General features: G+C 40.7%; 1 protein-coding gene across 1 annotated transcript in view; it reads left to right on the forward strand.

The window, feature by feature from the left end:
* khdrbs2 (KH domain containing, RNA binding, signal transduction associated 2) overlaps window positions 1-7,545 on the forward strand; it is a 49,994-nt gene extending 42,449 nt beyond the window's left edge. Inside the window, exons 7-9 of the mRNA XM_070841469.1 lie at window positions 5,017-5,099; window positions 5,835-5,893; window positions 7,451-7,545. Of these exons, the coding sequence (XP_070697570.1) occupies window positions 5,017-5,099; window positions 5,835-5,893; window positions 7,451-7,545 (237 nt within the window). The remainder of the gene's footprint in view (window positions 1-5,016; window positions 5,100-5,834; window positions 5,894-7,450) is intronic.
* The last annotated feature ends 7,852 nt before the right edge of the window (window positions 7,546-15,397 follow it).

A 15,397-nucleotide genomic window follows, 5' to 3' on the forward strand; every position in this document is an offset into this window, starting at 1 on the left:
AAGTGTTAATGACTGAACGTACTGATCCCCCAGAAGGAGCAGCAGGACTGTAATCAGTAGATGTTCCTGCTTGTGAAAAGTGCAAAGGGAGAGCAGAGGGAGATTAAAGATGTGATTGATGGCATTTTGTATAGACTTGGACCATGGCCTCAGTTTAATGTTAAAGATCAAATCCCATCTGGATCAAATCTTATCTTTTAATGTCAAGGCTGATGATAAAATAGAGAGGAATCTGAGAGTGATTCTGTCCCTGACAGCCGACCGTGAGTTGTACAAACTGCTGGTAAAAATTGAAACGCATAGCTTGGTTTTTAAACCTGAGCCCTGCAACCATACCGAGGCAGTGCGGGAAATGCCATAATGTGATTAAACACAGAGCTTTGGGAGGCTTTGAAGAAAAAAAGTCTAATCTATCTACTGTGGGAAAAGCGAAAGGACACCCTTTTGAAATGGGGGAGAAAATTCCACCCCCCCCCCCCATATCATCTATTTCATGAACATAAAAGATGCGTGAGATTTGCGAGGTTGTTTATATTTCTTGAAGGCGAGCACTCTCTCAGGCCACCTTTATGCACATCAGCTGTAATTGCTGTCTAACAAAAGGTTCAGATACACTGCTGAGTTCACATTTGTTAGATTAATTATGGAAAGAACTCTCCTGTTTATTAAAGCATATGTATGACACACACCTCTGCTCGATTATTTAACGGAGGGAAAAACTCAGGTGGAATGCATAATGGCCTCGGCTGTGCCACCAGGGACCGAAGCCGCCTGTGATGGGAGAAGCAGACATTTAATGCTAAACTGTACGAGCACACCGAGAACTACAACATCGTTTTAAGGCAGAGAAACGATTTGTTCAGCCGAGATGACAAACTTATGCTTGATGCCGCTATACTTGAAAATAATCAAGCTCCCCGATACTGTCTGAGTAAATATATTCCCAAGTGAACTCCTGCTTTAGGTGTGTAAGCGACAACAAAAGGCGCAAGCTGATTGAATTTGCGCAGGTAGAAAGCCATAAAGAGCAGCATCCATTCACTGAGACAAAAGGCTGCAAATCTCATTTTCCTCCCCATTCTGCCGCTTGGAGCGGCATTCACAGGCAGCTCCCTATGATGATCAGTCACTGTCAGGGGACATACAGGTTGTCAATTGATAATGAAGCGCAGGGCTAAGGGCCTTTAGGTTCTCGCTGTCCTAATTACACTGAGTGAGGACTCTCCACCCTTGTGTTAACATTTGATTTATTTCCTCCGCCTCATTAAAAAAGGGACCGCTGTTAATTGTTTTTACAGATGAGTGTCAAACAAGAGGAAATCAAGCCTCATTAATTAGCACCTTGTCGAATCTCACTGCAGACTGTGTTGTGGGTCGAAGTAATCCTGAGGTCGGCGGAGCGATAAGTCAGAGTGTGATGTTTTCTTTTTTAGCCGACACTGAAATAAAAGGCTTCATCTTACATCTGGTGCATCGAGTATCTGCATTGTCCCAAATCATCTCGAACCAGGCGTGTATAGATTCACCTTCTCTACCTCGGCGGACGGAGTTCACCGGCGTTTAGTTGTCATCACACATTTCATCACTATAATTAAAAATGGATGTTAAGCCAATTGGTATTGATAGCTACCCAGCAGTAGTTAAAAGAAGCCCCACCTTCACCAGCTGCAACATTAAAGGGATTCTTACACATGAATGCATCAATAATTAGAGCAGAATTAAATAATATCTAGTTAGTTATTAGGAATATGCTAAAAAAGGAAGTGGTGCTGAGGACAACTTACAACTTGACCACTTGAAATTCATACTATTTTTTGAAGTTATGAGTTATTTCACACAAAACTGAACAAAAACAGGCCGTCATCAGTATATTTCATCTGTTCTGACCAGCCAGCTAATTAGTGCTTTGGTTGAAAACGTGTCGGTCCTGAACGCAGCTTTTTCTAACATAACCTGTAACTCTTACTTCTTCTGTAACACGAAAACATACAGTTTAATCAATCGGTTCCAGCAGCTGTTGAGTAAAAGATTTGAATGAAGATTAAAGATTAAATTAAAACACAGTAGTACGACCCAAACCTTTAGTCAAGGAAAAGTTGGGAATAATATATTTCTTTAGAAACTATATTTTGAAAAGTGACATTTTGTAGATGAAAAAGCACAAACTGGATAACTGTTGTGTTAGAAAGCAGCATGACAGTGAGATAACTTTATCAATAGCTTCCTCATGGTGAACACACACACACACACACACACTGTGTGCTGAGCTACGCTGAGTTCAAATGTCCTATCTAATGCACTAAGAACACTGGCAGCACAAATACCTTTACAAGCACTGGTTTTGATAAATATTCTGTGAAAAACTGAAGTTTTACACGAGCTCTCGTTACTGAAGGTTTATTTTTATGACACGTTTAACTGAAATGAATCCAGTGATTGCTTTACGTTCATGGTCCAGCGTGGAGCGACTCGTCCTGTGGGATTGCCAACAAAACAGTCAATTACTGAGATACGCAGGTCTCTGACTCTGCCTTTGTGGGGAAAGACTCGTGCGAGAAAAAAGGAGAAGTATTGGATCCCCTGAACAACTTAATCCCTGACATAATCCCTAACTTTAATTTAGTTAAATTCATGTTCGCACAAATAAAAGCCACACAGGAGCCAGAAGTGTTGGAATCAGCATTACCCAACAGGAGCGGGAGCGTGTGCACGAGTGCCTTGAATGTAATTTCTTTTGTGTTTCTGCACTCGGTATCCTTCACACTGATGCATCTACTAGTGTGTCACAACACATTACCAACAGCAGCCACACCTAAAGCCAGATAATGTTACTCTGTTGTTACAGGCAGACATGGAGGAGTAATGCGACTTCAAGGCCTCGCTGAACCCCTCAACATATTTTATTCTGCTGATTTAAAATGTATGCGACCTCTCAAAGGAGCTGAACACTTGCATGTATCGCGGTGGAGCTTGATTCGAAATAGCAAGCTGTGAGGAAGGATTAGAAGAGATTAGATCCTGATGAAAACGAAACATAAGCACTTTAAACTCCACTTAAATGTATTTTAATGAGCAAGATCCAACAATTACAGGAACAGACAAGGACTCCGTTTCCCGCTCTCTTCTTTGGCCTTTCTCCAGTTAAGGTGTTTTTCAGGTTAAGGCATTTACGTGAGCCTTTGGTCTGCTGAGATTGATTATCCCTGCCGTCATGAATAAACCATTGAACAGAATATTATGTGCAGTGCTCTCCTCAGACGGAGCAGTCCACACTAGGGCGCAGATTTGGACCCGATGAAGTCAGAGCCTGCTTTCACATCAATCTAAGATTAACAAATTGTGAGGGAATTGTTGTGCGTTGCCTAATAGTGGTAGTTTTAGGAAAATTAGAGATGTTATGTAACCTGCTGCTTCTTTACTGAACTGATCTATAATCATTTCAGGTTTTCCTGATAGATACCTGATAGTTTATGATAATTACAGTCCAAAAAACCTCCTCTGAGATGGTAGGGCAGCCTGTAAGAAGAGTCTGAGCAGCCATAAAAGCAGTAAAACATGTGTGGTAGTTGCTAATACATTAAACATTAGATTAGTATTTAAATCACAAATAATGCATTTGTCCTTCCCACCATACTACGCTATGCTGTGTGTGAGAGAAAGAGTTGTTGGACCACATAATGAGCACTGAACTCTGTTTGTCATGAAAAGTGCACCCGTAAGACTATTATTTATTTATCTAGTTATTTATTTATCTATCTATTTATCGCCTCCCTGACGTTAGTTGTTTTAGAGACCCCCACTTAGCTCATATCATAACTCGAACCTTGGGGCAAAGAGTCCAACAAGCTCATAAAACTTAATTACAGTGAGTGCACAGTCATAATTGAAAGCATCTCTGATGAGCGTATCAAGATTTTGATCAGCTCCTCTCTCCTCTGATCTGGGTTTTTTTTTTTTTTGGCAGTCGGACAGTAGACGGGTGAGTTTCTGAGTTTAGAGAGTAAATCAGATAAAACTGGAAAAGTGGCATGGACAAAACAGGATTTTTTAAAAAAAAAAGTGAAAGCGACGTGTCCGCCCTATCCCCAGGGGAAATTAGGCCCTTGAATCCGCCAACAATAAAAAGATGAAAAGGTGCAGCAACCCTCTGAGCGTCTAGCACACAGGAAAGAGCTGATGAGGGAACACTGGATGGTTTATGCAGATGACAAGAGCTGAGGTGCTCACATGCCGCAGTATCAGATTTAATATAACACTAGACTACTTGCCAGCCCCTCTGTGGTTAGGATGTTTACTTGCATTGTTCCAAAACCAGGTTAGTTGCATAACTGGGTTGAGAACAGAGTCCTCGGTAGATGTAAACAGTCAATAACTGGATTAAACTGAGGCAGTTTGATGCTCAACACAGAGATTTGGAATAGAATTAGCTTTTTGCACTGCAGACATTTCAAAACTACACTGACAACTTATTGTCGTTACATAAATATATCACACTGCGTAGTGTAAAATTCAATACCGGTCTTATCTAACAGAGCAGAGGCATTTCACACAGCGACCTTTCCCCTGTGTGGAAGAGGACAACCGTGTGTTTATGGGAAATAGTGATAAAGACTGTAGAGAAACTCAAAGGTAGTAATGTTGGAGGAGACATTGAGGAAGTCTGAAACTGTGTGTGCTGCATGCTGCGTGGTCATTTTACTGTTACTGAACATGACTGTAGTTACTTGCAGGCTCTTTGTGCTCTTTGTTTCTCGAGTAGCTGCTTATTTATCAATAGCTGAGATCCATATTGCAGTTTAAGACTCAGAAGGTGTCCATTAGGCTCCACTAGTGAGACATGTTCCCCCTGCAACCCTTAATCAATAATCTCTGTTGGACATGAATTTTTCCTGTTTCCTCTCCCATTATGGACACAAAGTAATGGACTTTGCCTGGGGAACCAAGTATTGATTGTTTTTATATTAATCTCTTATAGACAAGCCAACGTTTTAATGCTTACTGTGTGTCTCCTCGCAGGGCTACGATGACGGCTATGGTGGAGAATATGATGATGAGAGTTATGAGGCCTATGAGGAAAACTACAGCAATCAGTCAAAGAGGTGAAGTTCACACACACACACACACACACACACACACACACACTGCTGCATAAACAAAACAGCCTTTTCACTTTTTTGCTTCACCATCTGTCCACTGTGGCCTGAGGTCGAACGGCTCTTCACTGCTGTGCATCTCAGCACTACACACGACCGTTAATGTTAAGTTAAGACCAACATTTAGATTACTTTGTTTATCCTGGACCACACATTAGCTCCATGTACGGTTAATTCGATGACGTAAGAGCCTGGTGACGTTTATATTTTTCTTACCGTCGACAAATTCCATGAAAAGACCAGAACTAACAATGAACTGATCTGACTAACTCCACCGTAATCCAAGAAACACAAACACATCAGTGAGCAACATGGGCACTGTAGTAAAACACACACACACACACACACACACACACACAACCCTGCTGCTATAAACACTCCAGAGCACCAGATGTGTATTAATCTGCAAGGGAAAATGTGCTATTTACACTTTGTACACGTTTGCTAAAACATTTGCTAAAATTCCTGCAGCCAACAGTTTTAGGAAGTTATTGAAGTGAGAAAATATGTATTTGTGAAGCTCCTCGTCTTCAGTACGAACTAAAGAACCACGATGAAGCAAAATGTTTCACCTCCTCTCCCTATTTCAGAACAACAAGACGAGCAATCATGCGAGTTATGAGCAAATATAGCTTGTTGTTCTTTAGTTTGACCGATGTCATCTCTCTTTGTCTGATTTAGCATTTCAGAATATTATGAGTACGGACACGGAACTAGTGATGAATCCTACAACAACTACAGTAAGTACAGCTTATTTTGTACCCAGCAGAACTTCATCATCGAGTCATGAGTCATCCCATCTCTCTCCGTACCTGCTCGCACTGTAAATTGTTTAAAGAGACAAAAGCGCCGTCATCATTATTTAAGCACAATTTAAGCTGAAACTATTATTCGGTTATTTGCAGAAATTGCTGATTTTCTCTGTTTTGCATGATTGTAAATTTAAGATCTTTGAGCTCTGGAGGTCGTGTCACCATGGGTTTTAGGAAAATGTTGTTTTTCCACTATTTTCTGACATTTTATAGAGCAAAGTGTTGCTCAGATGTAAATATTTGGTAGGTTATTTGATAGTGAAAACTGTCAGTTGCAGCTCTGCACACTATTTAGGAAAGTCCAGCACTGGGATGCCCAATATCTAGTAGCATCAGCACAGTTTCAGTGTGCCTGACTTTAAGCCTTAGACTTTAATATTTCCCCCCAAAAATGCAATAATTTGCGTGTTAATAAAAAGGTAGTTTGTCTAATTGTTGGACACAGTGAAGGCATTTTAAAAAAAAAACCTTTTTAAGACATCCTAGGAATTTCTTTAGATTCATTTCTGACAAGAACAAAAAAAAAAAAAGTCTTGGCCACACAATCCTGGCTCTGCTTCACTGATATTTAAAAGATGTTTCACAGCAGAGAAACAAAAGGGAAAAGCCTTGTGGTTCCAGCCCACTTCTAATCATCCTCACCCAGGGAGGCTCTCCTGCATGCATCACCCCTCCTACCTTCTTGGCTACAGGCTGTATTTGACTAGAGCAGTGAACGTGCCAGTGGAAGCTCAGGGGGCCAAACCCATGCCCGTTGTAAAGGTGGAGAGTTTAGCCTTTTGGATGTGTGCCGTCATTGGCTTATTCCAGAAAAGCTGTTACTATCGGCTGAGTAACTTCTGCTGTGCACACAACACAGCTGTCATGTAAAAATTAAAACTGTTTACTATTTCTAAATCTCCATTCTACAAGGTTTCATAAGCAAAATAGTCAAATTTACTCAAGTTACTCAAGTAAAACATGCAAGTAAAAATGTTAAAATCAGCAAAAATGGAGTTACAAGGTTGTCACATGGCAGCGGCGAGAAGCTGGTTGCCACAGCCGGTTTGCAGGCTCATTCATTTTCAGTGCAATGAGTTGTGCACTGGGGTGTTGAGGTCGGACCAAACCAAAACCAAGGGGGCAATGATTTGATTTTCTGCTCCATAAACACTTTCTTATTTGGAAGCAGTGCAATGTGCCGTGCAGCAGCGGCGGCCATCTTTATGTAATTTGGCTCCATAAGGAAGGAGCTGCTGACAGTCAGATCTCTGTATTGGTCCAACAGAGGGCAAAGAGATTATGAAATTAATTTTCTGTGGAGAGAAGCTTCTGTGGTACCTCAGAAGACCGGATTTGCTCGCTTGAATTTTCTTGTCTTGGGATAAATGGATTGTGAGAGGATAGTAAACGATACCTGAGCTCGCAGTTTGACTTTGTGACATGAACTTTCTCTGCACAGTGACTGCAGCTGCTTCCACGCTGTGTCTTTAACTGTTTTTGCAGAGGAGGAGTGGGCGACTACCCGTCCCAGTCTCAAAGCCCCAGTTTTACGACTGACAAGAGGGGGCTTCAGAAAACATCCCTATGGCAGATACTGAAGGTGCTCCACATATGTGACCTCCATTTTCAAACTATTTATACATTTTTAAACTCCTCGTAAAATGTAACATTTCCCTTTTGGTTTATCTCCTTTGAGGAAATAAAGAGTAACCCCAGAAAGCACATAAATCTACTTCAACTTATTGCAGTATTCAGATTCTTTTTTTTTTTTTTTTATTAAAAGAGAGGAAATGAAAAGACACACACACACACGAGGGTTGTTTTCAGAATTGGCTGTTTCCCTTCATTCCACCTCCAGCCCTTATCAAACGCTAATTTTTTTCAAATTAGTTTCCATTTATTGCTTTTAATGCAGTGAACAAGGTTTACTGTCGAACCCCAAATGCCGGAATTAAACTACACAATATTTCTGCCTTTGGAAACGCTCGCTGCGCCCCATTCATAGAGTCATCATGTCTCGCTGTGAGAGATACGGAGACTAGAACCATTCATTGCCGTGATGCCTCTCACAATTTGGTTGAAGTGCACAGGTGATTCAGACTTCCACCTGACAGCACCAAGAACGTAATTCCTTTTTCCTCGTAGGAGAAACTACTTTTATGAATTCAGTTCTTTGTAAAATTAGGGAACTGTTGGAAGATAAAAAAGCTTATAGTATAAGAAAATGGTGCCCAAACCCAAGGCTAAGCTCATTGTGCGTCATCCAAAATTACTTTCCAGGCAGGATGAGTCTAACTAGCCAGAGCTCAACCTCCATCACCTTTCTCCACAGTCCTCTGATTGGTCTGGCAGTGAGCTCAGTCTGGTTTAAGTGGAGCTTTTCCAGACGAACACCTTATTGTCAAAACTTAACCGTGTGAGATTCAGAGTGGTTTCCTCCAGACAGCAGACGGAGAACCGCGCACAGCTCTGAACTCTCCATTAAAGGCAACCGATGGAAACTAAAACATTTCCCGCAACTTGAAGACCTGAATGCAAAATGACTTGGACGTGTCGTATAAAAATATTAAATGTTCAGAAATCCAAATCGTTCCTCGAGTTCTCCCCATAACTGATTGCTATATGAAACTCTGACGGCTTCATTGTGGACGCTTGACACCACAGAATAAAGTTATATTGTAATTTTAAATGATATAATCTGTGAAATCGTAATCGTGCAAAACACCTTTTTATTTTTTTTTTGTTTGGGTTGAAAGCAATCAGCAATGTACAGTGTGTGTTTAATAATGCGTGCTTTGTTCTGTGTGTAATCTGTATTTGTACATAAAGCATTTAATAAAAACAGCATAAACCTCACAGTGTGTAAGACTCTCTAAATAGGTGGCGACGGAGCTATAAATTGGTATTTTTTCTGCAGTTTGTTAACATAACGGACACCCAGACCATTTAACGTTTGCTTTCAGGTAATAGCCAACTCTTTTCATAAAGAAAGCCCACCAACTTGTCCCCCAATGCCTCATTTGTTAAATAATTTATATTCCTGCTCAACCATCCTTGAATTCTTGGTCACTTTCTTATTTAGAAACTAATAAATTTCTTCTCCTAATCCATTCTGTGAAGTTTTACATCATTAAACAGACACTGATTGACTCTGAGAATGATATGGAGTTAAAAGAGGTAAGAAGTCCTCATATATTACCATAATAATGCCTTAAATACTCTCAGCTGGCTCGTGAAGAGCATAATGGGCCATACAGGATGTAGATCTTGGTATTCACCCTCTGATAGCATGTTACTGCTGAGTGGAAAAACAGTGCGGTGTCTTTTACCTGCGGCTCATCACTGTCTCTGCTAACCTCTCTCTGCCTTTCTGTCCTTTAACCTGACAACGCTGTATATGCACTGTAATTTTCCGTGCCTTTAAACATCGCAGCTGAAGTCCACTTCGAAATTTGAATTCTCTTTTGTGATTAGTACACCTGAAGCCTGGCGCTCATTAAGAGTGTAGATCACGGGACTGAAAGGAAGACTAAACACTAAGCAGGTAACCCCAATAATAATGCCAATTTAATCATCAGATGCTAACTTCCACTTAAAAAAAAGTAAACCTGCCCTTTTTAACCCCAAATAAAGGCCTGTTGAATTAAAATCCCTTCATATCTCTAATTAAATGCTCCATAAGGAAACCAGCTAAACTGTGATAAAAGAAATAACACGTTTTTTAATAAAAGACGCTAAAATAATGTCCAGCGATCTAAACATCACATCAGTGATATAAATAAATTCCAGACATTTTTTGCTCAAGAACTCCTCATAAAAATCTCATGATATTTATATTTACACCTTGAATTGGTTTACTTTTTTCACAGTGATGAAACGTACCGGCTCTGTTGTGTGTTTTGTGTGACTTTGCATGCAGTGTGTCGGTCTGTACGTGTGGATTATTCATGAGACGGATTCTTTATCGTACTGTTCTGTTTCTCCTTTCTAGATAACAGACACATGCTATTGTGTGGTTTTTGCAGCAGAGAGGAGTTGGAACAGGTGAGTGGATGTATTCACCTGGACTGAACACACACACACACACACACACACACCGTCACAGGTGGTCTGTAAATTACTCTACCTGCAGTGAGGTGTGCTGAAAACATTAGTGGTCAGTAGTGATTACTTTCACATTTAAATGGAATAATTAGCTTCTTTGGCCTCCTTGATTGGTTTAATTTTCTCAACTAATTAGCAAAGACTGTGTGTTAAAGAGTCAGAGTTTCTTTTAATGAGAAATTATAGTTTTACTGGAATTGTCACTTTATATTTTGTGATTAAACGTAATATTTTCTTGTGGATCTCCATGTTTAAAGGACTGAGACATGATTGTCTCATGAATCCGCGATTAAAGCTCATTTACGTCAACTACAAGTGTTGCTGTACGCTGCTTTCATAACTCTGACATCTCATTAAAAAAAAACAATAAAGCTCAGACATGTAATTAAATAAAGGAAACAAAAGAGATGAAGGAAACAAAACCTCCTAAAACTGCAGCGTGATTAGAAGTAATTAATCATCTGATTAGCAGAGCAGCAGAGTAACGACTATTCGAGCGTGGTTGGGTAGATTTTAAGATTAATTACAGAAAACCAAACGGAAGAACGCTGATCATTTAGAAAATATTTACTATACCTAAATTACCTTCTTTTCCCTGAAACAAATGAGATTATTTTTTCTTTTTTGCATCAGTTTTTTCTGTAATATTTGTATTTTTCACTCTCTTTTTGCAGCTGTTCAAACACAGCGACCATTTAATCCCTCTGGGCAGATACCCGCTGACCTATTCATAATTCATGCTCCTCTTCTGACATTTTTCCAAAGGTGCAGTTCTTTTTGAAGACCCATTCAAAAGGCACACCACGTTAATTGCACACTTGCACTGATAATACATAACAAGATTTATGAACAAAGCTGAGCGAGAAGTGCAGCGAACAGCATTAATAGCTGTTTACACTGGAGCTAGAGATGCATTTTCCCCTGTAAGCCTCCAATAAGTCATTTTTCTTTTGACACATGCACAAAGCGGCCATGATTTTACCCAGAATTTATTTTAATTTTTTCCTGTAGTAGCGCAAATCTGCTGATTTCTTCCAAGAACTCCACCAATTTGTCATTATAGTGATTGTCATGGCTGCAAAGCACTAATTGGATCTACTGAGACAGGAAAGGCAACTTTAAAGGCTAAAACAATTTCTTTTCAGCCAATTTACCTTAAAAACTCTGGTCAGTTTTAATCAAAATTACTAAACGCATGAATACAAATGGAGAGCTTTGGACTTTTGTCGCAGCAGGTTGTTACAGCAGGCTTTATGGCAGCAGCTACTTTGTTCTTGGTTAAATGACTCTTGTCCCTGAACAAAGAGTCAGTCAATCGTCAGCGGCAAACATTAGGTAACATTTTACAGTCTGGAGTCTCACAAGAGGAACTGTGTGTGCCTTGTAGTTATTCTGAGCTCAAGAAAACAAGAGAGATGACTTCCTGCGGAAACAAACATTTTGATTAATGAAGTTCAGGGGGAACAATCTGTTTTTTGGCTGAAATTAGACAACTGTAGATTTAATGAGAAAACTTTCATCAAAACTTTATGAAACAAATACTGCATTCAAATGTGGACGACGGTTTCCTTTTGTATACGTCGCTATGTAATAATGGGCCAGTTGACTGAACAACCATCAGTGCATTTCCAAGAAAGTTATTTGCTGCTGCTGCTTTAGTTCTCCAACAGTGGCCTAAATCATAGGTACACAGTGGGTTTAGTGTTTTTTCTACATTATGCAGAAGACATTTGTTGCTGTAATCACTGTGCAGAGGTGCTGATCAGGTGTATTGTACAATTAGCAGTCTCACTGCTGTACAGTCCAACTCTGCGGCACTGCAGCGTGACTCACATGCTCCTTCTGCCTTTTTGCAAAACAGCATTTTTCCCCCCACTTGTGCTTGTGCTTCTCTCCAGAGCAGCACAGGAATCTGCTCCCAGAGGACTGAAGATTGTACTCGGCCATCAGACACGCTCGGGCCACTCATCAGTCAGGAAAGTAGCTTGGTACGTATTTGCGAGTTTGTTCTCCATGAAGCATGCAAAAAACGAACAAGAGGTCTTCGCTTTGCACTTCCTGAGCAACTTATATTGTTATACTGTACTTTTCAAGGCCGTTTGCTCAGGACACATAGAAAACATAGTCAGAGGACACATTTCAGGGAACGCTGCAGCTTCATTATACACAGAAAGTTTTAGTAATAGTCGTAATTAAATAATTGCAAATATAATTCCCCATTTTCAACTAATTTCCGGTTTGCCATCCGACTTATTTTTTAAAACCAACTCTCCTGTTTATTTGCACCTATGAGTTGGAAGCGATCAGTGTTGCTGGAAGCTCTGCATATGCCAGTGATGTTCATGCAGCCTTTGCCAGAAGCGCTCTCAGATCCATTTTCATAACAAGCCCGCTGCCAGCTCCAAACCTGCCAAGTGCTGAAATCCCAAAGCCCGCCACGGATGTTGATGCATTTCTTAAAGTGGATGCCACTGATAAAACTCTCACACTCAGATTACAAAAAGGATTTCAAAAGAAAAAGTGTCATTTTTCCTTGTTTTGAACAAAGAATGGAGCCTAAAGTGCTTAAAGACTTCGCAGCCGTCTTCACATCTCGCCGCCATTAGTGCACACGTGGCTCCACACAGTGATTCATGTCCATTAGGCTCCAGCCTCAGGCGCCATAAAAACACAGGCAGCTGTTTGTTTTGTTGGTATGTCAAGTTTATCACCTGTGACAAGATTGTTTATGCAGCCACGACACACTTAATAGATTGCACATTAGTCTATTTAGTGAGTGCTCTCTGCTTACACATCTGCTCCTGAGAAAAATAAAGATGCATTCTGTTTTTTTATCTGTTGCACACTGAGCTAAATGTGGACTTTGAGAGGAAAGATGATGTGGCACATAACAAAAACCGATAAATGACTCACAGGTACAGAGGTGATTGTGTGCGTCAGCGTCATGCAAATTTATCTTTGTATTTAAAAGCAACTGTTTTCTGCCTGAAACATTCAAACAGTGTATTAATATGCTCGTGCCGACTGCTCCGCTGTTGCATTCAGGGTGTCTTGCACACCAAATGTGGTTGGGCGGTCATTTAAATTTGTGGTGTGACAAACTCAGAACACCTTATTGCTCGACACCATTACCTCAATGGACTCTTAAAGTTATTTCCAGCAGAGCTCACAGACTTTTTGCATCAGTGGTGGTGACTCCACATGGTAGTAGGCAGAACTGTCTTTTTAATTAAAGTTTAACCTTAATGGGATAGTTCACTGCTTTCGGAAATAATTGCATTTGCTTTTTAGCCAAGGGTTACATGAGGAGATCAATACCTCTCAGTGCAGCCAGTTAGCTTAGCAGAAAGAAACAGCTAGCCTGGCTGTACTTACTGCACAGGCAAAGTGTTCTCACTGAACAGTAGTCTCTTATCCCCAAAGTGTCTTTCCTGTCTAAGTGTACTACTCTCCTGGCATCGTCGCCGACTATGTAGTGCAACAAATAGAAAAACATATGCACGATTGGAGAAATGTTACAACTCAATACCATCTGCTTGTGTTCAGACTGGCTGAGATGTTCTCAGACACGCAACATGCTGTAATCACCAATTCAGTCAGTGGCTGTGTGAACAAATGGCTGCACACTTCTTATTTTCCTCAAATGATTGCACCCATTTCGTTCTTAACAAGACAATAAGAGCTCATTTGAAAAAAGGTTGAGGGGAGAGTGAGGAGGTCCATCTCCTCCCTTCTCCCTCTGAAGGACAAGCTGATTGTCTCTGGGAAAAGCTGCTCTCCACACAGAACGTCACCCTGGGTGTCAGACGCATGGTGACAGATTATAACTAGTTTCATGGAGACCGAGTTACCGCGCAAGCAGCCAAAATGTCAGACTCGGAGCTCTTAGAATCACTGCATGCCATAAACTATCGCACAAGGACACAATGTCATTGTCCTCCATCCTCATCGATCATTGCAGACATGCTCGTCACATGAGTAGTTCTACAGATTATATAGACTTTGGGAATTGCACTTATTGCCATCTTGGTGAGAGTTCATCAAGATCAACACCCCTCTCATCCATCTTAAGCTACAGGAGATTTAGTGCATAGAAAGTGATAGAATTTACCTGTGATGGAGCTAAACTAGTGATTTCCCTCCATTTGCAGTCTTGGTGGTAACTAAACTAACCATCAGTCGAGTGTGGCATAATTTCTCCTACGATTCTTGGCAAGAAAGCAAATGAGCACATTTCCCAAAGCGATCCAGCGATAATTAAAATAAAAATTTGGATTTATTATGTGCTTTCCTCTTTTGACAGTGTGTCTAGTGAATGTTTCTTTTTTTTTGTGTTGCAGGTTATGAAGATGTGAAGGAGGCAAAGCAGGGAGAATGGAGACAAGACCGGCCAACGCCACCTGGGAACTGCATCCCAGAAAATACGATTCTAAAAAAAACAAAAAGAAAACCCTGAATATTGCTTTGAAAATTGATAAGGGACATAGACTCGTTACCGACAGGACAGGAGTGTTTTTACAATAAACTCAATGTTTTGAAATAAATAGGCAGAGTCTGGAACTGCTGGGGAGGAAGTAAGAACTCAGGGGAAACCAACAAGGGGAATAAAATCTTATTTTAGTGCAATTTAGTTAAAAAAAAACACCATGATATAAAGTGTAGAAGCATAACCAAACCCAAACTGGGAAGCCTGGCCACACTGAAGAGTGCCCTCCGATGTTACCACTTACTCACCTCAAGTGCAACACGCCAACCCTCACAGCAAAAATGGTGCAATTCTCATTCCTCACTGCATCAGCTGAGAGAAATACCTAAAAGCAAGAGCATCAAATGACCCAGTTAGTTGGACAGTAGGTTACAGGAGTTAGAGGAATTCTTATGGCTCATTATGCTGCAAACTAAAATTATCTGTTAAGTTAAGCAGGCCCCACTTCCTACCTCGAGGTGGGTTCGAGGTTCACACACAGAAAGCAGTCGTCCAGCACGCTGCATAGAAACAGTGACTGAACATCTTAAGTTAGCTCTGTAGCTACATACCGGTAAGACCGACCATCAGCAGCCACAGCACAGACTGAACAGGCAGCTAAAGAGCGAGCGCGGGTCAGCAGGTGCCTTATATCCTCCTGATTAGGGGCGTGGCTGGGACAGGACTAAGGCCTGGTGCTGCATTCACTTGCACTAGGAAAACATCGGTGAAATTGGTGGAGGAAAAAACTTGTCACTTGTGCCAAAGCATCTAAGTCTTGTATTTTTTTTATGTATAAAATGTTCAAGGTTTGCAAATTTTGATATCAACCGATATCTGCACCAGGTAATAGTCCGTGCCGTCCTTGGAGCAGAAGAAAA

This window comes from Pempheris klunzingeri, chromosome 12, assembly GCF_042242105.1.
Source record: "Pempheris klunzingeri isolate RE-2024b chromosome 12, fPemKlu1.hap1, whole genome shotgun sequence".
NCBI classification, from domain to species: Eukaryota; Metazoa; Chordata; class Actinopteri; order Acropomatiformes; family Pempheridae; genus Pempheris; species Pempheris klunzingeri.